Raw genomic sequence first — 24,163 nt, 5'->3', positions numbered from 1 at the left:
TCACTTGAGTTTGCCGCCAAAATAAAGTCTCTGTTTAGTAGGCATCAACTCAGATGGAACATAACTTTTAGTAATTATTGCCACTTCTCTAAATAGAGTGAATAATCGATTCTGTGTCTCAGTGTCTCATTTAAGTTCTTTCAGACATATTAAATATAATTGTGGGGCCTGGAGATATTTCTCCTGCATTGCTCATCGCTTGAAGACACATGACCGTGCATGGGACTGATTGTGATTTGTCATTGCCACAGACCAGCAGTGTCATGGTAGCAAAGTTCTTAGCCTCTGGCAAACAACCAGTAATCTGCTTTACCTGCTGCAAAGTGGATTGCCTTAAATCATACTACCTTGCATTTGCCTCACACTAAGCAAAGGCGCAGATATTTAGCTGAGAACAGCAGAATGATTCTGCCTCTGAGCCTTTAGAAGTGGACCTCAGTGAGTTTTGCAGCTCAGGTCAACTGCTGTGATCCTGATACGAAATCTGCTACTTGATCGTATGATTACATGATCTAATTGAGAACCAGGGACAGAAGCAGCACTCTGGCAGCGCTCACACACAGAAGAGAAGGGATGTTCCCTGTGCTTGTCAGGCAGCAGAGCCACAGCGGGAGCTTTTTAGGAGGGCGTGCGCTTCAGGTCCGTGCCCTGCCCTGTAACCCACACCTCCTCAGCACCAACGGACCCTCAACGCACCGAAACCACACCGCACCGAGGCAGGCCGCGCACGTAGTGCCGCCGGAGGAAGGCGGCGCTTGGCCGAGGCGCCCCGCCCGGCCCGGGAAGTGAAACCGAAATGCGCAGCGGGGAGGGCGGGGAAGGCGTTTCTGCGGTCTCGTTGCTATTCCGTTCGCCGTGCTAATGTCCCATGGGCCGAGAAGGGGACGGGAGGAAGGGGAGGAGGGAGCGGCGAGGGGCAGCCAGGCGCGGCACGGGAGCTTCCAGGAATCCGTGGCCGGCGGCGGCAGGAGCCAGGGCCGGCATGAGAGGAAGAGGAAGAAAGAGGAGGCGCAGCAGCTCCAGAAGCTCCAGCACCTGGAGTCATTGTAAGGAGCGAAGGACGGGAGGCTGCCGCGGGCTCCTTGCCCTTCCCTGCCTGGGCGCCTGTGCTGTGAGCCCACCCGGCGGGGAGTGGGGCTCGTTCTTCGGCGCAGAGCGAGCGTTCTGTCTGCTCGAATACTGGGGGTAGGCCTGGGCCTGGCGAGCCGGCCCAAACCTCGTCGGGCAGCGGAGTCCGGCAGCAGGACGGGAGGCTCCGGCACCCTGCCCTCCTCCGGGGCTCGGTCACCTGCGCCGAAACCCCGGTTCCTTGTCTCGGCCTGCCGTCAGCACGGCGTTTCCTGGGTTCTGTCCTGCAATCGGCTTGCCCCGAGCCCTTTAACTGTTACCCTTTTGAGCGGTGTGCGCCGTGCTCTGCTCCGGAGGGTTTGGTTGTTACCAGCTGTGGTTCAACTCGGGTCCCCAGGGCTGAAAACAGGGCAGAAATATGTGGGTAGCTTGCCTGTATGTCTCTAGCTGGGATATCTGTAGAGTCTTTCCAAAATGTAACGTAATGCAACACGTAAGTAGGTCTGTTTCATTTGAAGTCCCATGGTTTGCTCAGCACAGAGCAGAGGAGCTGAGGGGAGGCCTGATGGCGGCTGCAGCTCCTCACAGGGAGCGGAGGGGCAGCGCTGAGCTCTGCTCTGTGTGACAGCGACAGGGCCCGAGGGAACGGCATGGAGCTGTTAGGGCAGGGGCGGCTGGGGGTGAGGGAAAGGGGCTGCAGCACAGGGTCGCATCCGTGTGAAACAGTGCGATGGAAATAGTTGTTTCCTTACAGAAGAGTGTTTACAAGAGATGCACGTTGCAATGTGGCAAACACACGATGGTTTGAAAACACTGGGTCTCAGCCTGCTTGCATCTGGGTATCCATGTTCTGCTACAGTTGATTATTGATTAAGTAAAATTTTTGGGAAAATGGGAGGTGTGAATTGTAACTCCATCCCATTGAGATGCTGTATTTTGTCATCAATTATTTGTGCTAAGTTACAGAGTAACAACATTTCTATTGCTTTTCAGCTACGAGAAACCTCCCCCGGGGCTAATTAAGGTTGGTACCTGTACTGCCGAACATATTTAGCTTTACAAAGGATTTTCAGAGACTGACTTTTAGCCCTATAGTTAAAGGGCCTAGGGATACCTACCTACCTCACAGAGATAATTAAGTGCTTCCAGAGGACAGTTTAGAGCTCCTCGTTTGCAAGCAAACCTCTTTGACTCCCTAAATCTTAAGCAAAATGCCCCAAATCAGATAGGATGATACTGGTTCCTTCACAAACTAATGTAGTACTTGGTATGGGTACAGTGAAGTCATGCATGCATAGTGAAGCATATTTTCAGTTCATATGGCATCTTTTCAGGATTCTTCTTCATTACTTGTGCTCAAAATTCCTATGTGAAAAGACTTCCATAGTGATTATTGCTGTTGTCAAATGTATATGATGAAATCATAATCTAGTGTTTTTAACCCCCAGTATACTTCTTCATGTTGTTAAGGCTACTTCTAATTCCTATGTTTTGTTACAACAAAGAAGGAAAGTGAGCGTTAGCTGTTAATTCTTCAGTCCTATCATCCATTGAAATAAATTGCTAGAATAAATGGAGATGAATAGAAGTAGCGTATCCAGAAAATCTGAACTAGGAAAGGGCAAGGGAGAAAGATCCTTCTTGTGTGGCAAGAAAAATAAATGCTAGAGAAAATAGTTTCCATATAAAATGAAGGCCCATGTGCTTGGAATATTTATTTTTACAAAGGTGGGCTGTTACTGTTTGTTTGCTTGCTAAGGTGATGTTATTGTCTTTATCTTTTTCATAGGAGGATGAAACAAAACCAGAAGACTGCATACCTGATGTACCAGGCAATGAAAGTGCACGAGAATTCCTGGCACATGCCCCAACAAAAGGGCTTTGGATGCCTTTGGGAAAAGAAGTCAAAGTTATGCAGTGTAAGGCTGAAAAATGTTCCAGATGTTATTGGATCTTCATATAGCTGTCTTTTTACACTGAGGGGAGGGCAGGATGTGTGGCAGACAGATGACAGGATCCAAATAGTTTGGCATCTTGTTGATATAAGACAATTGACATCTCGAAGGCTGTAATAGCCTATTTTATGGAAGCTACATTTATCAATGTAACACTTATCTCTGTCTCTTTTTTTTCCCCCCCCAGAACTGGAAATATTTTCTATAAGTATGTGTCTTTGTGTTTTGTTTTGTTTCAGTGCTGGTCTGGCTCAGAGATGCAATTTACTGCTGCTTTCTTTTTTTTTTCTTTCCCAAGGTTGGAGGTGTAAACGCTATGGACACAGAACAGGGGATAAAGAATGCCCATTCTTTATTAAAGGCAATCAGAAACTGGAACAATTTAGAGTAGTGAGTATAAATGCTGTAGTGTTATTGCTTGTATTTTTGACATTGATGATGAATAATATTGCAGGTGAAGAGAAGCCTGATAGATGATGATCCGTTAAGGACTTTTCCTCTGTCTCTAGTTTAATATAGAGGCCAGAAATCTCCTAATAAAGACAGAACTACAGATGTGGTTGGATGTTTGGCTACTTTATAGAAAAATCTGTTCTGCAAGAGGAAAGTAATCAATATTTAAATTGGAAATCTTCAAGAATCTCTTTCAACCATCATATTCAGTCAATATTTACAGCATCAATTTTCGTAGTAAAACATAACTAAAATGTTTAGTAAAGCTTGAGCTGCCTGCGTTACGGCTGTTTAAAGCCTTCTGCTATCACTGACCAACCACATCCTGAAGCCTGTTGTCTAGGTGTGTAATCCATCCATTGTATAGCATTCTGATCTTTTGCTATGTGAGACTGCATCTTCGTTTTTCAGATTCTTTCAGTGTGATTTCTTTTGCTTTGCACTGTTAAACCGTATTTTAAGCTATCATCACTTTGTGTCTTATGTCCTTCTTCCTATCTTTGAAATATGGAATCCGGGCTCCTCCTGCCCAGTAAGAATGCTGCTGCAAACAGTATTTTTAACTCACATTTGTGACCAGATTGCATCTCCTCTTCTTATTTTTTTTTTTCAGGCTTCTTCTCTGTCGCATCAAACTCTTTTGTTACGATAAGGCCCATTATGGTCCATTCCCACCATCTTTCATTTGCCACTGAAATTTAAATTCTCACCTCGATCGGCATCTGATACCATTTCTCTGTTCATTTGTTTGCTGAATCTTCCAGCAGAAATGATAGCTTCGATTCTTTCTGCTGCATTATTGCTTGGCAGAAACTGGCCTTAAATATCTGCAAATTTATTTGCTACCTTCCTTCACAACTATCTTTTGCTGCAATGCCTATTCAGTTTAAAAATATAAGAAGCAGTAGTAATAGTACATAGCCTGTAAGGACAGCTCCAACTTACAGTACATAGCAACTGTATTGCTATGTGTTTGTATCCAGTTTTCTAAAATATGCTGTCAGGGTACTGCATATACTGATTTGACCTTCAGTATTCCTTCTGTGTCTAGCTGACAGTATGTGCTGGGGACCTCTTAGTTAACTGTGACTGGAGAGGGAGAGCTGTAGTATACCTAAGGAGAGCCTCCTTCATTGGTGATGTTACTAAGAAAGTAAAAATCAGTCCACATTAACAAGGTTCCCGTTTTTCATTTTAAAGGCACATGAAGATCCAATGTATGATATAATAAGGGAAACTAAACGTCATGAAAAAGAAATGAGGTAAGTGTGCCTCTGCAGTAAAATGCATTTTCAGTCTGGTTTGATAACATGATACTGATTTAGAGTTTGTAGTTGAAATGTTGACATATAACCCTCAGCAACTCAAACATTTTTAATGACAGTTTCTGTCTATCATCAGAGATGAATGCATTTCTACTTTCTCAGTAATCATTCTATATACTTCCTGCTTCTTTAATAACTTCTATATTTGTTCCCAGAACAAAGTTTAAAGAGGAGTCCCTCATTTATAATATTTGATACTTGGATCTTGTTCTGTTTTAGGTCTAATAAAACCTTTGGTTTCTACCTTCTCCTCCACCCCCAATCTCCCCTCCCCCCACTGGCTTCACTAGTTGTTTTTACATCAAAAATCTTTCAGTGGACAGGATGGGATGGGTTTAGAAAGGTAGCTCTAGGCACCAAATTCTGTTCCTTATGCGAGGTCGGTATATACAGCAAGTAGTCTCTCCACATTTGTCAGGAATCTGTGAAAGCTCAAAGGAAGAGTACTTGTCCAAGATACCTCTACATTTAAAGTAGGATCTGCTCAGGTAGCTTCATTGACATCATCTCTTTGTCAACAGGGCAATTATTTTTTTGATATTATAATCCCAGTATGCACCTCTGTGTGCATGAGGTTAGGACTATTTACAGTAGTCTGGCAATTGCTTTTGCCTCTATATTCTGTGCTTAATTATATTACATTGACTGCTCTGAAAGTAATGCCTCCTATTATATTGTGTTGACCCACAACATCAGAGGCAAATGTTGGTGGTATGGCAGTAGAGGTTGAGCCTTCTAACCAATATTACACTTTGTTGCTGTGAAACTGCTGGAAGCAGAGAAGCAGTTTTGCAAAATGATGTCTGACATAGACATGCATCTGAAGCAAAGGTTCAAAGCAAAGGTGTGGAATTGAATTTCTCTGTGTAGAAACATTGACATTCACTGATGTTCATAAACGCTTGCTGAATGGTTATGGAGATCAAACAGTGGATGTCAGCTCAGTGAGGTAGAGGGTGTTATGTTTCAGCAGTGGTGACATGAAAGACAAGGCACATTCCAGACAGCTGGGCACAGATGTCACACCATGAAATGAAGAGCATCTCTATCAGCTCATCCATGTGAATTGGCATATTGCAACCAGGGAGCTGTGTACAGAGTTGAATATTGCCTTCAATGCATTGGAAATGATGGTGGAAACTTTGGAATGTTGCAAAGTTTACATCAGGTTAGTCCCATGAATGCTCACACAGGAACAGAAAACACTGTGGAAGCTTGTCAGGATCTATTGAACCAATGCAAGACTGAAGTTGACAGTTTCTTGGATTGCATCATTACTGGTAATAGGGCATGACGTCTACATCACTACAAGCTGGAGTCAAAATGATAGTCCATGGAGTGGGGACATGTGAACTCCCCATCAAAGAGAAAGATCAAGATGCTGCCGTCAGCAGTTAAAGTGATGTGCACTGGACTTTTGGAATAGGAAAAGGGTAGTGCTTCTCAATTGCCTGGAATCTAGACAAACCATCAACTCTGATGCTACGTTGTAATGCTGACTAAGCTGAAGACTGGAACTTCTGTGGTCAGGCCAGAGAAGACAACAACCTTGATCTTGCAATGTGATAACACCATACCACATTCCAATTCAAAGACCACGGGAGCACATTGCCAGTCTTGGTTGGTCTGTCCTAACACACCCACCATATAGCCTGGATTTGGCACCTTCTGATTTCTGTCTGTTTAGGCTAATGGAAAGCAAACTGTGTGGGTGAAATGTTCACGGCTGCTACGATGGCATCATTGCTAGGAGACCGTGGGTGCAGGTTTGAAAGAGTGTGTCATGCAGGCCCTCGTTCACTGCTGGTAGAAGTGAATGGCTAATGGTGGTGACTATGTTGAAAGGTAATGTTTTGTAGCTTTGTAGAACTTGCTCTGTCAAAGAGTTTTATTGTGCTCCTTTTAACTTATTGTAGTTAGTTTATGTGTGAATAAATAGGAGGCATTACTTTTAGAGTGTCTTATTTATGTATTGTCGAATGTGCTAGTTTGTGGTATCCCATGTGATGGAAAGGTCTTGAATTAAACATTTATGTATCTCAAAAGAGGTTGTAATGGGAGTAGCAATTCAGCAAAAGAGGGGGTGTTCCCCTGCCCTTTGTATGCAGCTTCCATTTCTCAAGCTAGGAAGGAAAGAGGTGAAAGCTAGAATAAATTGTTACAAGGAGAGTCTAGAAAGGATTCTCATTCATGTTTTTTAAACACAGGATACAGCAGCTGAAGCAGCTCCTTGAGGATTCCACCTCGGATGATAGCAGTGATGACAGTGATGAAGATGATGATGAAGATAGCAGCAGCTCCACTTCCTCAGATAAACACAAGAAAAAAAAGAGAAAGAAGGAAAAGAAAAAAAAAGAAAAGAAGAAGAAGAAAAAGAGAAAGCATAAATAATCTAAATCTAATGAGAATGACTGGTAGCAGTCACCTACTGTATGCTCATTGACCCCCCTGCCTTCCCTCCACTTGTGAACTGTCTGGAAAGATCCAAAGAATTAGGAAGAAACTACCAAAAGGAGCATTTTTAAACTGAGACTGTACAGATGGATACATTTAGCATCCTCCACTGGCTCTTTTTTTTTCTCCCCCTCTGCAGTGATGCAGCCAGAAAAAGGAGAGCTGCGCTGAACTATACACAACCATATCTCTCTTTTGTACCATAAAACTTGTGCAAACCATCATCCAACTTGGTCAAATTACTATGGGACTGCCAGCAGAAAGCCATCGCTACCATGGTGGAAGAACTCAGCAGACTGTCTGCTGAAGCATGTTTTCACCATGCAGACATGTAACAATATACAAAGCCTCATTGCAAGGGAGCTGCAGTTTGCGTTGCGTTGGCAGTTCACTGTATTTTTTTTTCTGCATACTGCCAATAAGTTGAAGTCCACTGTACTTACCATTTGCAGCTGGGGAAATAATGAACACTGCTGAAGGGGGAAAAAATTAATCAAGGGAATTGAAGACAAAAGCAGAGTAAAAGCAAGACTTATTTTTTTGCTAGCAAAAACTCAGTGTGATTGCAGTAGGCACAGTTCTGTAATACCTAGAGCCTTCCCTAACCTGTAAGATTGTGAGCCAGGTGTGATGATGCTAGATGCCAATTTGAACTGTTAGGAGTTGTTTTTGATTATTTCAAAAAGGGAGTGGTGGTTCACGTTGGAAATGAGAAAGAAGCATTTCTACATATACTTCAGTATCAGTTGTTTTGATACATTTTTGTTTGTTTGTTTCTTTCTTTCCTTTTAAAAAGGCTCGAGGAAGTGAATTCCAACTTACGTTGTGTATTTACTAGAATTATTTCAGGTGGTAATATTATATGAATCATCCCACAAGAATATAAATGTCTAAGGAACTTTCCAAACATGTTTGTAAGCTACAGAATGGTAGCAAAGAACATATATAAGCAGGAAGAAGGGAAGAGGTATACTCTAATGATGTTTTACACTGACTTCAAGTTCTTTCTTTTAAGCAATGTTCCAAGATAAACTTGACTAGAACAACTGAGATTGTGATAAGCTGTTAGAGTAAATTCTCTCTTTTTGAAAGAGATAAACGTACAGCAGTACGAGGCTGTGACTTGAAGACCTAAATATTCATTGGTGCTCTGCAAAAGAAAAGACAGAATTGCTTTGAATGGAGTAGATCATATCTGATCTCATTCAGAACTTAGTCTCTGTATTTATGCTCATATTAAAGTATGATGAACATCAGTAACCAGTGCCAGCGAAATCAAGATACCATACACTCAAGTGCATTTAAGTTTTTTGGTAGTGTGTTTGTTTTTTCCTCCTTCACTTGAGAGCTTTCGAAGAGAGACAGGAAAGTGTGCATTAAGAAGTGTTTTTTTCCCTTCTACATGTGTAAGGCATTTAGTAGAAACACAACTCCATAGCAATCTTATAAAGAGTATTTGAGCTGAAAATGAGCTTTAAGGAGAAGGACTTTGGGCCCCTTGTGGAAATAACAGATTGGCCATGAGCCAGCAGTGCGCCTTTTGGACCAAGAAGACCAGTGGTATCCTGGGGTGCATCAAGAAGAGTATGGCCAGGAGATCAAGGTGAGTTCTCCTCCTGCTTTATTCTGTTCTTCACTTGTGGGATACTGGTTCCGGTTCCAGTTATGGGCTTCTCAGTTCAAAAAAGATAGGGATCTTCAAGACAGAGTCCAGCAGAGGGCCACAAAGATGGTTAGGGAGTTGGAGCACCTCCTGTATGAGAAAAGGCCAAGACACCTGGGACTCTTCAATCTTGAGAACAGAGGGGATCTCATCACTGTTTACAAATATCTAAATTGCAGGAGTCAAGTCGTTGGGGCCAGACTCTCTTAAGTGGTTTGCAGCAATAGAGTAAGGGGCAACAGGCAGCATCTGGAACATAAGTTCCATACAAACAAGGAGGGACTTATTTACTGTCAGAGTAACAGATCACTGGAACAGGCTGCCCAGAAGGGTTGTAGAGTCTCCTCTGGAGATATTCAAGACCTGTCTGGACACCTTCCTGTGTTACTTAGTCTGGTAGGGGGGTTAGACTCGATGATTTCCAGAAGTCCCTTCTGACCCTTACAGTTCTGTGATTAATCAAAGTAGTAGCCTTGGGTGAAATTCCATAATAGTTTATCTTGTTTCCAGAGCAGAAAAGTGCTGGTGTTGTTCTGTCCTCAGCTATTACATACCACATCATTACTAGTGACTCCCAGTAGTTGAATACTGATACAGAGATCTAATGTGAAGCTCCTGGTTCTTCAACCAGAAAGAAGATTTAACAGATGAAGTAGCATGCAGAGATTTATAATGGCTTTCTTCTCTCTGACTCCAAATGATGATAAGAAAATCCATGTTTTGAAAGCACTGGTGATTGCTGGACAGATTCATCATCATCATAGTATTGTGCGAGTTGGAAGGGACCTTAGAGATCATCGAGTCCAACTCCTGGGTTTCGAGCCCTCTGTGTAGCGAAGTGGCACTTTTACCCCCTGCACCACAGGGGATTTCGAACCCAGGACCTTCGGTGCCGCAAGCAGCACTTTATACCACAGCAAATAAAGCATAAACCTGGCATATTCCAGAGAATTCTCAGTGAGTTTGAGTAAAGCAGGGGTAACCCAAGATCTCTTCTGTTACTCTAGCTTTTGTCATTTACGATTGTTCACAAACATGCACACACACTGCCAAAAAGCAATGATATGAATAAGGTGTGATCATGAAGCAAGAAATATTTCTCTCTGATCAGTGAATGCTTATAAAGGTTTGGTAGAGACATAATCAGATTACTGAGTTGAACATCTGATTGCAACCTGATGCATTGCATTTAAGAAATTGCTGGTAATATATTTATGTCAGCTTGGAACGGAGTTGCAAACAAACTGATTTCTGTTCCCCTCCTAGCAATCTTGACGCCCATTCTTGAATTCAAAATAGAAAGCGCAGCTACATATTTCTTACTGGTTTTGGGACTATGCTTAGCCAGAATATCAGACTGCACACAATTGTGTTAGTAGGGCACCCTCCTCATGTCGCAGTGTCAGCCCAGACAATGCCAGTTGTGCTCGTTGTGAGTGATGGGTGCACACCCAGCTATTTAATGGGGAAGAGCCACAGCCGGCGGGGGTGGACACATTGTGAGCTGTGCTGGGCCACAGACTGGACATTCTTGCCCTAATTCTTACACTGAAGGATTTGTGATCAACTGGTTATTTTCCCCATATCATTCTCAGTTTTAGTAAGTGTCTACCCAAACCCATAAAAGTAGGGCCACACTCTCAATATGGTAAAGTTTCTAATAGCAGTAACTAAGGGTGAGGGTACTGAGAGAAACACAGAGCATTCAATTACTTCAGACTTTAAGCAGTGCCAAAGCTAGCATTTATGAGACTCTGGGTCTTTAATACATAGAGATAAATTCCAACACCTATTTTGTTAATGGAAAATGGTTCAATACAGAAATAATTCTAGAAAGCAGGATAGGAATCTGTACTCCTGAAAGATGGATTAGCTTTATTTCTCTCTTAAGCATTGGGCTATTTCATTTTTATTTAAAGGAACAAAATAATTTCTTAGTCATTACTACCTTCTTTATAGAAGTGTGTTTATGTTTGAAAGTTATACTGAAACTTGAGTTGTAACAGTAGCACAGGCCTATTAATTCCATGAATCTAAACAAATGTGAACTGGAGCTGATACACAACTCATAGGCAATGCTGCTGCAACTAATAATTTTCAGCTTTTATATATGACTAATATTTCAAGACAGTCTTTCAGAAGACTGCTTCAGCAGTAATGCAGATGCTTATTTTTTCAGCCATGAAATGACTCACCTTTTAACACCTGATACGACCAAAGGCTGTTTAAAAAGAAGTCCCCAGGTTCCCTGACTGACTCACAATCAAAAAACCTGTACATTTGTGTACAGTTATTACTGTAATTACTGGTTTGTTGGTTTTCTTTTTTTCCTTAACCACTGAATCTTGTCTGTCTTCTGTTATTTTAAAGCAGAAAAACCTGTTATTAATCCTTCCCAGTATAAGGCAGAAAACAGGACATTGGGGTGGGGGAAGCTTTATGCCACGCAGATGCTATAAAATCTGAAATTAAAATATGTAATTAAGATCTGACAAACTAACATAGGGAACAACAGAGTTGACACTCACGTGTCTATATGTATCTATAACCAGAAATTGAGTCTGAAATAAAGGCTAGTTACCTGTCTGAACAAAGAGAGGCTTCACAGCCTTTTAAAACACAGCTCATAGTTTACAGCTTCTCTAAGCCGCATCCATCTCATCCACTGGAACATTAAATACAGTAGTAAGCCAATGGACTCCAGATGGAGTCCACAGATCATCTATGCTACTGAGCAAAGAAAAAGCTAAGTGGAAGATACAGTTTTAAGACCACAGTACTAGTTCTGTGGAGCACAGTACACCAAACATACGTAACACTAGTGCATTATTTTCCACACAAAGCCATGTAAGTGCTACAGCTATGCCCTCTCATCTTTTCAGGAGCTGTTGTCACCCAGCCCTAAACTGCTGCTTCTTACATCTGAGTAGAAAGCACAGATACCAGACCTGTAAAAGGATGGACTAGTATGACTGTGGGAGTACCTCTGGAATATCCATCACTGTCAGAAGTGACTTCGTTCTACCTGTCAGGTCACAAGTATTCCATTATCAGACAAGAAGATGACAAACAAATCTGTCAGCAGAAGCAACTTAATAGTCAATTTCAAAGCCATGTTCAAGGGAAAAGTGTCAACCCTTACCTCAGAGGTCTCCAGTGAGGAGACCAGTACCACTCTCATTGTAATCACCTTTCAGGTACTGAAGAGAGCAATAAGGTCCCCCCTCAGCCTCCTCTTCCCTAGACTGAACAGCCCCAGTTCCCTCAGCCTCTCCTCATAGGGCATGAGCCCATCACAAGCCTTTTTGCCCTTCTTTGGACCTGCTCCAGCACCTCAATGTCCTTTGTGTGTGGAGGTGCCCAAAGCTGAACACAGTACTCAAGGTGAGACCTCACCAATGCTGAGTACAGGAGCAGGATTCCTTCCCTAGTCCTGCTCACCACACCATTTCTGATACAAGCCAGGATGCCATTGGCCTTCTTGGCAACCTGGGCACACTGCTGGCTTATTCAGCCATCTATCAGTACACCACTGCAAGTCATTGTAACTTACATATCAAGTCAGTAGTTGGCTTCATACAGCATAAACCATAGTCCTTTCTATTTCCATGGGGGGGTAAAAAAAAAAAAAAAGCCAAATATCCAGGCAATGGAAGAGAAACTTACAGTTATGTCCACATCACGTAGACTAACCATGAGATGACACTGGCAGGCTTTGTAATCCTGCTGAGCTTAAGGACAGGGCAGCAGTAACTGACTGACGTGCTGTAGTAGTGTGATAGGGATATATATGAATCGGTAATTTTTATTTCCATGCACAAATGGAGCCTTAAATGCACTTCTATTAAGTTTATTATTTAAATAGTGGATGCATTAGTTACAAAAAGTGACTTAGTTTAGTGTTAAATACTTAGTACAGTTTAATCACAGCACCATAAAGATGGAGGGCGCTCCTTACCCTTGAAGAGTGCACAGCAACTTACAAGATACACAATAATTTACTTTTGGTTTCATGAAAACCTATGATATTCATCTCCCCTCCTGCCCCAATGTTTGCAGTTATCTTCTCTTATAAAGAGACTTCCTTGTTCCACGCCCTGAAGGAAAAAAAGTAATAACAGTTAAGGAACACACACTGAGTAACACAGGTCAATTTGCGTCTAAAGGAAGGCTAGACAGCAGTGACTTTTCTTTTTGCAGGAACATTCACTTTCAAAGTTTAACTTCAGTTTTATTTTAACTTGCCTGTATGTTATTTGCTATTATTTCACAAATAACCTAACTCCAAGATAGTAATGGCCAAATGTTTGTAAGAATCCTACCCACCTTTGCGCGCACTTCTTTTAGGCATCTCCCACACTTCCACTTCTTCCATCTCACATCTTGTGTCCCTGCGTTTTAGTGGGGGTTTGCTTATTCTCTTCTTTTGTTTAACTGGAGGCGGGCACCCTAGATAAACACCATTTGCATCTTGAAGTCATGTAAGAACAAATTTAAGCTCAACTTTTCTCTGTCGCTTCTAGTGTTTCTTTCTCCCCTGTATACTCTGTGCCTATTCCACTGGCAGATAAAATATATAGAAATCACATAATATCACTTGTCAAAATTAGGAACTACCACTGTGTATGCACTTGAAATGCATTATTTGGGTGAAAAAAATAATACTTCAGTTTATGACAGAGAAGATTTGCACAAATAAGGGCTTTGTTTGGCCACATAACATTCAGTATTTCCCACAGTACCATTAAATAAAGTTGCTCTAACATACCCCTATCTGTATATGTTTGAGTTTAAGAAGGACATGAAACATCCTGAGATGTATTGGACTGACAGAGTGTCTCGCTCCTACCCTACACAGAGCACTTCAGCAGTAATAGAAGAGCTAGTTTTCTTCATATCTTACCAAAACAGCAAGTTTACTGTGTTTCATACTACACTCTTTTGATTATTTCATGAAACAAACAGTTGAGAACACATACCTTGCTCTTTGCTCTTGCCTTGGGGTGAGAGACTGTCAGGTATTTGTCCAGTGAATTTGGGCTTAGCACCACTTCTAATCCAGTACTCTTCAGGTGGTATTGGTATCCCCACGCTTTCCCTCAACAGTCTTCCTAATAGAAGAGTTGATAAAAAGAATTCAGTATTCTTGCTTGCTAATGTTAATATACTGTTTAATCAACCAGACAGTTTGCCAGAATGCAAAGCTAGCCACTGGATCTTAAGAGTCTTTCAGAAACAAAAACTTCACTTTCTAGAAAGCACATGTCAAAAACTGCAGATTACAGGCAGCTTTAGTTAAATCTGTAGATTTTGTAAAAATAATAATTATATATATATAAATATACATATAAAAAGAAGAAAGAACACTACCCATGTTACTAGAAGTAGATCCTCTTTAGATGCTTTTCATAAGACTAAATAACAACCTCTTAGAGTACCAGTTATGAACCTTAGTAATTCTGCTTATTCTCACTCCCAGTTAAAAGCAGATACTAGTAGAAACCAGATTAAGACTTTCCCAGACCAAGTTTAATAGTTTCACACTGATTTTATAAAAATATAGCAAAACTTTGTTGCTAACTGCAAGACAGCAGCAAAATTGATAGTTGGATGTTCTTACAGAAAAGGAAAGTTACACAATGCATAGTCATCACATTACAAGGAACTTAACCATGTTTAATCTACCTGACATCATCTGGGAAGGTCAAGTCTGTTTAAATTCAAATCCTACATTTCAAAAAATATCATTAAACAACAGTGAACAAGCATATTTAAATTGACCTTAAGCTTTTCAAATGAATAAGTTACCGCTTAGGTCAGAAAGTTAAGTTAAACTAATATTTTAACTCAAAAGTTTACTGCTGAGTTTTTTACTGATCGCTTTATCATTCTTTATCTTCAAATAGATAAAGATCTGCCTAAAAAAAATAATTAAGTACTTCTGACTAAGCCAAAACTGGAACTATGGTTGACTCCCCCCACCCCCAACCAGTTCAGCCTACAATTCACAGTTGCATTTGTGTCCTTTACATTTTCTACTAACAAGTACCTTTTTCTCAGTACATATCTTACCTCCCAAGAACTTCTGTAGCATTCGCTTATGTTCAACTTCTTTTCTTGCCATTGGCCTCTTTCTTCCATAATACCCATAGTCACTAAATACAACATCTTCTTTCTCTTTCGGTTTGTAAACAACACCAATGTTTTCACCAAACCTGCTCCTAGTTTTTATCTTCCCTGGAGCAGGCCAGCTAATGAAGTGAGTCGGAAAAGCATTTTTCGGTGGCTTCCAAAGCATCCTTTGGCCAACTTGTCTGTATGAATTTCCTTTACTTGGCATCAGGATCCCATATGGAGCAGCTTCTTGAAAGAAATACTCTATTTCATCCACATCATCATCTTCATCCTCCTCATCCTCTTCATCTTCATTCTCCTCTTCTACCTGCATAGAGTATTCTTCTGAGTCCTCAATTTCTGACAAACTCTTGACAGCTTTTTTCTTAAGAGAACAGATTTTTTTCCGACTAGAAGATCTAGGAAGGACCCTCAGCCGTCTGTCTTTACTGGAAGTCTCTTTAATCTTCCTGGTTGAAGAATTTTTAACATCTTGGCTATCTAAACTGTTCACCTGCTCCCTCCCTACCACTTCATCTTCGTTGAGGGACCCACCACTTTTGATTTTCTCTTTCTCCAAGCCCTCCGTACTTTTCTGGAAAGTATACGTGCTTTTCTGAAGCACATAGTCAGGTACAAAATAAGATACTGGGGCATTATCAATGGACGAGCCATCCTCTCTAGAGGACGTGTCATCAGAAGAAAGACTAAGTACACTTGGACGCTTCCTCTGTGGAAGACACACGTCATAGCTGTAGTTCGCATCCATATTATCCAAACAAGCCAGCCAGCTGTTAGAGGGAACATACTTCTCAATTGATTCTTCACACCAGATACTTCTGTCTGTTTGACTTTCATTGTTTGCGCTATGGCTTAGATTCAGCTTTTTCTGCTGAAAACTCAAGTCACTCATAACCTCCATACTAGATGGAAGCAATCCTGCTTGTTGAATAAAGCTGGACTCTTCTTGAGAAGCTTTTGAACCTGTTGATCTTTTAGAGCTAGATTTCTTAGTTACTAGCACATCCTGTCTTGCTGCTGGTTGGTCTATGGTAACAGATCTTGCCAGTTCTGCTAATTGCACTGCCATGGCTTCACCTGGAGGGGATTTTGCCCGTTGACTTGTAGTCACCTGCTTTTCTGCATCCAGTTTCACTTCATTATCTTGGACATCTTTTTCTTGCATAGTTTCAACACTCTGTTTTGAAGAGAGGACAGCTTTTCTCTCATCTATGTAAGTTCCTGGCACCAATTTCTCTCCTTCATGAGGGCCATATATCATTCCCTCACATGAGCTAACAGAAAATACGTCACGCTGCACCATGTTCTCTGGGACTGGTTTACCACTCGCCACATCATACAAAGGAATAGTTTCTTTAAAGGACTTCCACAGTTGAATAGCTGGAGAGCCATTTCCGTATTCTATTCTCACCTCTTCCTTCTCAAAGGCATAGCTTCCAGTAGGAAGGTTTCTATACTGTGTGGAGCTGGAAGGACTATTATGAAACTCCCTGTCTATCACAATGGAAGATCCAGACAGATCTTGTTTCTCTGAAGTACTTTCAGACTCGGTACCTATACCAGAAGAAACACAGGCCATATTTCCTGCATCACAACCTTTCGTTTCTGTATGGGTATCTTGATGCTTTTTTTGCTTGTTTTCAGGCTGACTAGGATCGGTCTGTGTTTCTTTTGTATCTGTCTTTCTCCCAGGGGAACTGTAGTGTCTAAATCGTGTTGCATGATAAAACATGGGAGAGGGCGGAGGAGCATTAAAATAAGGCCTTCTGTTAATTCTTGCATGCGCTGGATGCTGTGGAACGAAAAATCCAGGATACTCATGGAGTGCAACAGAATGAAGCGGAAAATATGGATGTCCACCCCGGAAGCCTAAATAATTGGAAACAAAAAAAGAAATACTTTGTTTCTGGAACAAGCAATTCTAATTAATAATTTCATACGCACACCAGGACTGCTACGAGACCAGACACAGAGGTAATTAAAGCACTTCAGTTATCAATATCTGGAAGCAAGTCTTGTAGAGAAACCCAGAGTGTTCTGTGTTACTGAACAGCTTATCTGGACAACTACACTTTAGAACAGAGCTTGGTTTTACTCCCTGGAATATGTTACTGCTTTTTGTTTGCTTGTTGCCTCCCCCTTCTTTCATGCATTGTTCTATAACATCATCTCTGCTGACAGAGTTCCAGACAGAAATTAACATAGGTATACTATTTACAAGATGTATTATGATATTGTGGGTTTTCTTTAAAATTTGTATTTATACATACCTATAGCATATACCTATAACATATACCTGTGACATGCACATATGAAGCACATACAAACATATTCATTTTTTAGTCATACTTAAGAGCGCTGTACCCATAGAATAACAGTTATAACTTGCACAGTTCCCATTCTCCAGAAACAGATGCTTTTCAACACAGACAAGCCACACTTAACATTTTTGAAATTCAGTCCTTAACAAGCAAAGCCTTATATCAAATCCCCTCTAAACTCTCAGGCAGCTTTTTAAACACACATTCCTCCACTCCAGGAGCAATTTACTACTTCAGACAGCTGTCATTTACCTTACCTGGTGCAGGCACACAGTATGGACTGTATGTATGGCTGAGGTACCATGGATGTTGAAAAGGTTGTTGCGCTGTTGGCTGCGCGTAGAAGAAGGGTCTTGAGTGGTTCGTGGAATAAGATCCACTCTCTGGGGCAGATGCAGTATTCATTTTCTTTTTTTTAACACTGTAAAAAGATAAGTGACGTGGATTAATCCCTTTAAAACACATGTGACTTTATGATTCTTGTACTCTACCAGATTTTAGCAGATGTTTCTCTTCCTGTCTTATATTTCTAACCCAGTGAAACAATGTATGTCTGAGAAGACTACTACCTTCCATACAGGAATTAGAAGACTAGTGTTATCAAAGTTATTCCTGTCAAAGACACTAGTTGCCTTTTGATAAGTAAGCTTTTATACACAATTGGTAGCATTAGTACTTGAAGTCTATCTCATATCACATTTTTAAAGCCACAGTAACTTCAAGGTAGCCTTACATACATATAAGTAGTATTTTCACTAGTTTAGCTTTTGGCCAATTGGTCTTGAGCAAAAGGTCTCAAGAAAAGAAAAGAGAACAAGCAGGTTTTGTATTTCATGAAGAAAGCACTTCTAGATGCTATCACATATGCTGTATATGAGATCACAGTAGTAAATGTAAATGCACCCAGAAACAGTAGTAGCTGAATAATTCAGTGACACCATACTTCCTGTGCTTAAGTTAAGGCAACAACAACAACAAAAACCAAAAAGCCTCCTACACATAAGCTCACATTCAGAATCACATAAGATTCACAAGACAGAACTCTCATACTTAGATGTTTCCTCAGTTAAGACATTCATTCATACCAGCCCAGTCAACTAGTGTAGCATTGTACAGCTTAGAAGCAGGAGTACAAAAATACAGGAAACAAGGAAGGTCTAAGGGCTGCATGGAAACAGACAGCTACTCAGCTATTTACATTTATAGAGCCTAAACACTTCAGAAATACAAAGAAAAAAATATATATAATAATAAAATAAACTTCTGACCTGGTAGAAGTTAACATACAGCTCAAATCTAGAGTCTCAGAAAGCCCTCAAGAGAACTGGAGCCTTCTCCAGTTTCCATCCAGAACAGCCTGCCCAGCTTCTTCAAGCACCAAAAGCCTACGATCTCCTTTCACTTAATCAGGCCGAATAAGCCCAAAAAAGAACAAAAGCAAAGAAAGAGGAAATCCCCACAAAAAGCCAAGCTGCTTCTTCCCCTCCCCACTAGAGCCTCCCCCAAAAATTAATGTCCTTGCTGCTGCTACCTCCACCCCAGCAAGAGACTACCTTTCTTTTCAGCACACCTTCTTTATGTGAGACAGCTGCTTATTGCCCACTCCCTCTCCCACCTGCAGCTCATTTGGCCTCTTCCATCCAATGGGAGACAGAACCAGAACATGAGGATAGGAACAGCAGTAAAAGTCTTTATTCTCCAAGAAGAAACATAGTGCAATTGTTCCCATGACTAGAATTGTGTAGTGGATGGCTATAAGCTCTTCAGAAGGGATAAGCAAGGAAGTAGGGGGTGGTGGTGTGTCTCTGTGCTAGAAAGGGTTTGAATATTGCTGATCTCAGGCTGGAAATAAGGCTGACAAGGCTGAGTCTCTGTGGGTAAAAAATCAGGGGGAAGGCCAACAGGGCTGATCATTCTGATGGGAGTCTTTTATAAAAGACTGCCTAAAACGCAAAAGAGATGGAGATTAATATGTCCTATGAGCAGCAGGCAGAAGTTGTGCAATTGTCAGTGCTTGATTTTATGGGAGACATCAACTTCCCTGATGTCTACTGGAAATATAATACAGCACAGAAGAAGCAGCCCAGGAGGTTTCTAGAGTGTGTGGAAGACAAACACCTGATGCAGCTGGTAAGAGAGACTACCAGGGGAGGTGCCCCACTAGACATGCTATTGACAGAGAGAGGATTGGTAGGATGTGAAGGCCTGGAGCTGTCCTGGTCAGAGTGACCAGAAAATGGTAGAGTTTTCTATTCTTGGTGAAGTCAGGAGTGAGGTCAGCAAAACTGCTACCTAGGACTTCTCAAGGGTGGCCTTTAAACTATTCCAGACAGTGGTGGGGAGAATTCCTTGGGAGTCTGTTCTGAAGGGTAAAGGGGTCCAGGAAGGCTGGCTGCTCCTCAGGAAGGAAATCTTAAAGGTGCAGAAGCAAGCTGTCTGTCTGCTGTAAGATGTGCTGGTGGGGAAAAAGAACAGCATGGATGAATATGGAACATTTTCTGAGGCTCCAGGAGAAAAAAGAGCATCTACCTCCTGTGGAAGAAGGGACAGGCAACCTGATGAGAGTGCGAAGAAGTTGCTGGGATATACTGGGAGAAAATTAGGAAAGCAAAAGCCTTGCTTGAACTCAACTTGACCACTGTAGTACAAGACAAAGATGTTCTACAACATTAAGAGGAGGGCTAAGGAGAATCTCCATCCTCTACTGGATGTGGTGGAGAATGTGTCCACTGAGGATAAGGAAAAGGCTGAGGTTCTCAAGGCCTTCTCAGTGTCTGTTTTTAAAAGTCAGACCAGTTACCCTTGGGGTACTCTACCTGCTGACCTGGATAAATAAATCCCTCCTGATTCAGGTGGAAACAGTCAGAGACCTGCTTCTCCACCTGGACTCTCCATTGGGCCAGATGGGATGCACCCAAGGGTGCTGAGGGAACTGGTGGAAGTGACTGCCAAGCCACTTTCTATAATCTATCAGTGCTCCTGGTAACCAGAATGGTCCCGGAGAACTGGAGACTTGCCCATGTGACTGCCATTTACATGGAAGGTCATAAGGAGGAGCTGGAGAGCTACAGGCCTGTCAGTGTGACCTTGGTGCCAAGAAAAGTTATGAAACAGATCATCTTCAGTGAAATCACATGGCATGTTCAGGACAACTGAGGGATCAGGTCGAGCCAGCATGGGTTCATGAAAGGCAGGTCCTGCTTGACCAACCTCATCTCCTTCTTGTTGGCAAACCTGAAAGGCAAAAGGTCAGTGTGCTCGGACAAACAGCTACACACCAATATGGTTACATACAGCTGCATCAATTTATTGTCCAAAAATCCATACTTTTATAGCAGACAGATGAGGGCGTCCAAAAAATCACACACACTAATCGGAGGAAAGCTACTGCAATAACAACCCTAAAACCCCCCTTCAAAGCCGCAAGCCATTCGTTCTTTTCCTAGAGGTGTCCTTGGTTCTCATGCTGTTTATCCTGCTCCACAGCTGCTGCTCTGTGAAGTCCTTATCTTGATCCATGGCTGCTGCTCTGTAAAATTCTTCTTGTATTACAACAATTCCCCCTTTTTTATTAATTAGCAAGCTACTGCCTATAGAATAATGGCACTACTTATATTAATAACATAACCATTATAACTCAATCGAGGGCCTCGATTGACTGTACTCTAAAAGTGAAAAAAGAGACAAGTCAAACACAGCGTGACAACATTACTGTTAGACCTACTAAAAAGAACCAACACGTTTGCTCTGCAACCTAAGTTTCTGTAACCTGGAAGTAAATCCATGATATCCATTGTGTTAATCTGTAACTAGTTAGGAAAAGTCTTCAACTTTCATATACTCTGATATATTGATTTTTAATGACCACTAAAATTTGTGCAACAAATGCTTTTAGGATGCAATTTTATGAAGTAGCATGTCAAATAGAACCAATTTTAGAGGACAAATGTGCTAGAGTATCACAAGGGGCATTGTTACTTATTGACCCTTGAGAAACGGCAAACCCTGTTGGTGGTGGATGTGACAGGCAGTGCCAGCAGGGCATCCCCTGCTTCAAAGTGCACCTTTCCTCTCTCACCCACCACAGATTCTCTCCTGCATTCAGGGTCTGAAGGATTTCTTCCAGTTGTACACCATATCCGCATGGCCAGTGCGTGATACAGAGCCCAAGTGGGACACCTACTAGGAAAACTAAATTATCTAATTTAGTGCTATTAGTGTGTGCCTTTGTCTCAAGTGATGCATGGTCATATTTAAAAAATCCCAATTAGTTGGATGTAAGAGAGGTATCCATTCTATGATACAGGTTCATCCCTTTGCCTGGGATTCCTTTCCAGGTTTTGTCTTTGCAGATTAAGAAAAGCTAATTAATATGCCAATAACATCATAACCGAGCAGTACTAAAACATTAAAAGAGCTATTCCTGTAGATTCTAGCATTGATTACATCACGTCCTGTTTAATACACATTTGAACTATTATTAAGGTAGAAGGAGCACACAACAGCCTGGATAATGCCTAAAATTCTAATTCTCGAGACTGCATTGGTAACACAGAAAATCACACACTGTGTCAAACCATTACTAATATTATCTACAACACAGCAAGTTACAAAGCAATACCACTAAGAAAGGGTATTGCTTTGTAACTTGCTGTTACAATCACAGCTTACTATAAAGGCTGGATGTTATTCACTGCCTTGAGATGAGGCTAAATATATCGTGCTGGAACCCACGTAGGGCCAGTCCCTATGGAAATACGAGCATATTCATGACCCCAAATTATCAGTGGCAGGGGACTGTCCCAAAGTCCTGTTGCCATATTCCAAACATTAACCATAAGCTGTTCTTTGAACACTGGGGAGGCCCCAAAATGACGACCCATGTGAGCTGTATCTGTATGATCACGATTCAAAAAATTCAGCACAAGCAAAGCCTTGCAAAATTTTTCTTGTGGTGTGTCTCCCATATTCCCCCTTTTTTGTTTAATAAGAATGGATTTCAGTGTTTGATAAATGTGCTCAATGATAGCTGTCCAGTGGGAGAATAAGCAATGCCTGTAGTATGTTTAACCCCCCATTCTTGGAGCGTCGGGGCGAACGGCGTGGGCGGGGTGGAAGGCGGCAGCGGCACCGCCAGCGTCGGGGCCGGAGCGGCAGCGGAGGACGGAGCTGACGTCGGGGCCGGAGCTAAGGGCGGGGGCGCGCGGGGGGGTCGCGGCTTCCCTTCTTCCCAGCTTGGGGGGGGGCTCGGTGGAACGCTCAGAGAGACCGATGCCTCCTTTGTACGCAGTTCCAAATCCTGCAGCTTCTCAGTTAATGTTTTAATATCTTCCTCTAACACTTTCTCACCATCATCTGAATCGCTTTCACTCTCAGGAGCTTCTTGCTGCTCTGCACACCCCCCAGACCCCCCCACTGCACCTTCCTCACTAGCCGCCACCGGATCTGCCAGAGATGTTGAAGAGATCGAGGACGGGGGAGTATTCGGGGCTTCTGTGGCAGCCCTAACTTGTGAGGCTGATGAGCAAACGGAGTACGAAACTCCTGGTAACAGGGAGTCAAGTTCTGACCTTTTCTGAGCACTAGGTCCAGATATAATTTGTACCGCAGCAGCAGCAATCTGCTGCTCGGCTTGCATATTCTTCAATGTATTTACAATCATCTTCCACGTAGGACCCAAGTCTTGCAAGTACTTATAGTCCTTATTTTTGGAGATAACAGAGTCCCACATATGGTCCTCTATGTCTCACCATTCGTCTACACTGAACATCAGTGTCCATTCTTACAAGCCCATTTTACCAGCTCGGATATGCATTTAGGAGATACCTGCTCCCCTCTCTTAGAGAGAATACATTTGAGCAGTTCCTCCGCAGCTTCCCACAACACTGTGGCTTGCAGAGAATGGGACGCAACCCCGAAACCAGCTACCGCAACACTTACAGCTTTATGCAATGCTGTCCTCTCGCAGTTCACCCACTGTCTACGCTCCGGATGGTGCTTCGAGACCCTGCTGGAGCAGCTCGGGTCCCGGCTCCTCTGACTTCACTCTCCCATCGCTTCAGTGAAGTGTAGAGGTCCAAACATAAAAGTATGATGTCCCTGTTCAGGTGCCAATTGTTGGCAAACCTGAAAAGCAAAAGGTCAGTGTGCTCGGACAAACAGCCACACACCAATATGGTAACATACAGCTGCGTTGCCCGAAAAGCCATACTTTTATAGCAGACAGACGAGGGCGTCCAAAAAATCACACACACCAATTGGAGGAAAGCTACTGCAATAACAACCCTAAAACCCCCCTTCAAAGCCGCAAGCCATTCGTTCTTTTCCTAGAGGTGTCCTTGGTTCTCATGCTGTTTATCCTGCTCCACAGCTGCTGCTCTGTGAAGTCCTTATCTTGATCCATGGCTGCTGCTCTGTAAAATTCTTCTTGTATTACAACACCTTCTCTAACCGGGATATCAGCCTTGTGGATGAGGGAAAGGCTGTTGACATAATCTACCTAGACTTCAGCACAGTACTGTCTCTCACTGTATTCTCCTGGGGCCCAGAGAGTGGAGGTGAATGGAGTTAAATCCAGCTGGCGTTGAGTCATGAGTGGTGTTCTCCAGGGGTTGGTACTGGAGCTGGTCCTGTTTAGTGTCTTTACTGATGACCTGGATTAGGGGATTGAGTGCGCCCTCAGTAAATTTGCAGATGACACCAAGTTGGGAGGAAGAGTTGCCCTTTAAAGGGATCTGGACATGCTGCATTGCTGGGATGAGGCCAATGGGATGAAGTTCAACAAGACCA

At 42.3% G+C, this 24,163-nt stretch overlaps 2 protein-coding genes across 3 annotated transcripts; one reads left to right on the top strand and one right to left on the bottom strand.

Annotated features, from left to right (window-relative positions):
- The first annotated feature begins 724 nt into the window (after window positions 1-724).
- RP9 (RP9 pre-mRNA splicing factor) lies at window positions 725-7,282 on the top strand. Its single transcript, XM_072329865.1, has 6 exons — window positions 725-1,046; window positions 2,062-2,092; window positions 2,858-2,987; window positions 3,322-3,413; window positions 4,677-4,738; window positions 7,009-7,282. The coding sequence occupies exons 1-6, from the start codon at window positions 862-864 to the stop codon at window positions 7,190-7,192; spliced, it is 684 nt and encodes a 227-aa protein (XP_072185966.1). The 5' UTR covers window positions 725-861; the 3' UTR covers window positions 7,193-7,282.
- Window positions 7,283-12,740: 5,458 nt separating this feature from the next.
- Window positions 12,741-23,656, bottom strand: LOC140248818 (uncharacterized). 2 transcript variants are annotated; one of them, XM_072329864.1, is made up of 6 exons: window positions 23,315-23,656; window positions 17,632-17,795; window positions 14,991-16,922; window positions 13,898-14,029; window positions 13,245-13,367; window positions 12,741-13,015 (listed from the first exon to the last, which is right to left on the bottom strand). In XM_072329864.1, exons 2-6 carry the CDS (start codon window positions 17,777-17,779, stop codon window positions 12,978-12,980), a joined length of 2,373 nt encoding a protein of 790 aa, XP_072185965.1. In that variant the 5' UTR covers window positions 17,780-17,795; window positions 23,315-23,656; the 3' UTR covers window positions 12,741-12,977. The 2 variants fall into 2 exon arrangements, with proteins under 2 accessions (XP_072185965.1, XP_072185964.1); XM_072329863.1 differs by lacking the exon at window positions 23,315-23,656 and adding an exon at window positions 18,643-18,903.
- Window positions 23,657-24,163: the final 507 nt, after the last annotated feature.

Source organism: Excalfactoria chinensis, chromosome 2, assembly GCF_039878825.1.
Source record: "Excalfactoria chinensis isolate bCotChi1 chromosome 2, bCotChi1.hap2, whole genome shotgun sequence".
In the NCBI taxonomy this organism is placed as follows: domain Eukaryota; kingdom Metazoa; phylum Chordata; class Aves; order Galliformes; family Phasianidae; genus Excalfactoria; species Excalfactoria chinensis.
The sequence above is the reverse complement of the archived record's forward strand: the minus strand, read 5'-3'. Positions and strand labels throughout refer to the sequence as shown.

What these genes read in the sequence shown, in the direction of transcription:
- RP9 (XM_072329865.1), top strand. Translation starts at nt 862, where the DNA reads ATGTCCCATGGGCCGAGAAGGGGACGGGAGGAAGGGGAGGAGGGAGCG. An exon ending in CTCCCCCGGGGCTAATTAAG is followed by an intron (nt 2,093 to 2,857) that starts GTTGGTACCTGT and finishes TCTTTTTCATAG; the next exon opens with GAGGATGAAACAAAACCAGA. An exon ending in AGAAGTCAAAGTTATGCAGT is followed by an intron (nt 2,988 to 3,321) that starts GTAAGGCTGAAA and finishes TTCTTTCCCAAG; the next exon opens with GTTGGAGGTGTAAACGCTAT.
- LOC140248818 (XM_072329863.1), bottom strand. An exon ending in ATACTGTGTGCCTGCACCAG is followed by an intron (nt 16,923 to 17,631) that starts GTAAGGTAAATG and finishes CCAATTATTTAG; the next exon opens with GCTTCCGGGGTGGACATCCA. An exon ending in TAAAAGAAGTGCGCGCAAAG is followed by an intron (nt 13,016 to 13,244) that starts GTGGGTAGGATT and finishes TTTTTCCTTCAG; the next exon opens with GGCGTGGAACAAGGAAGTCT.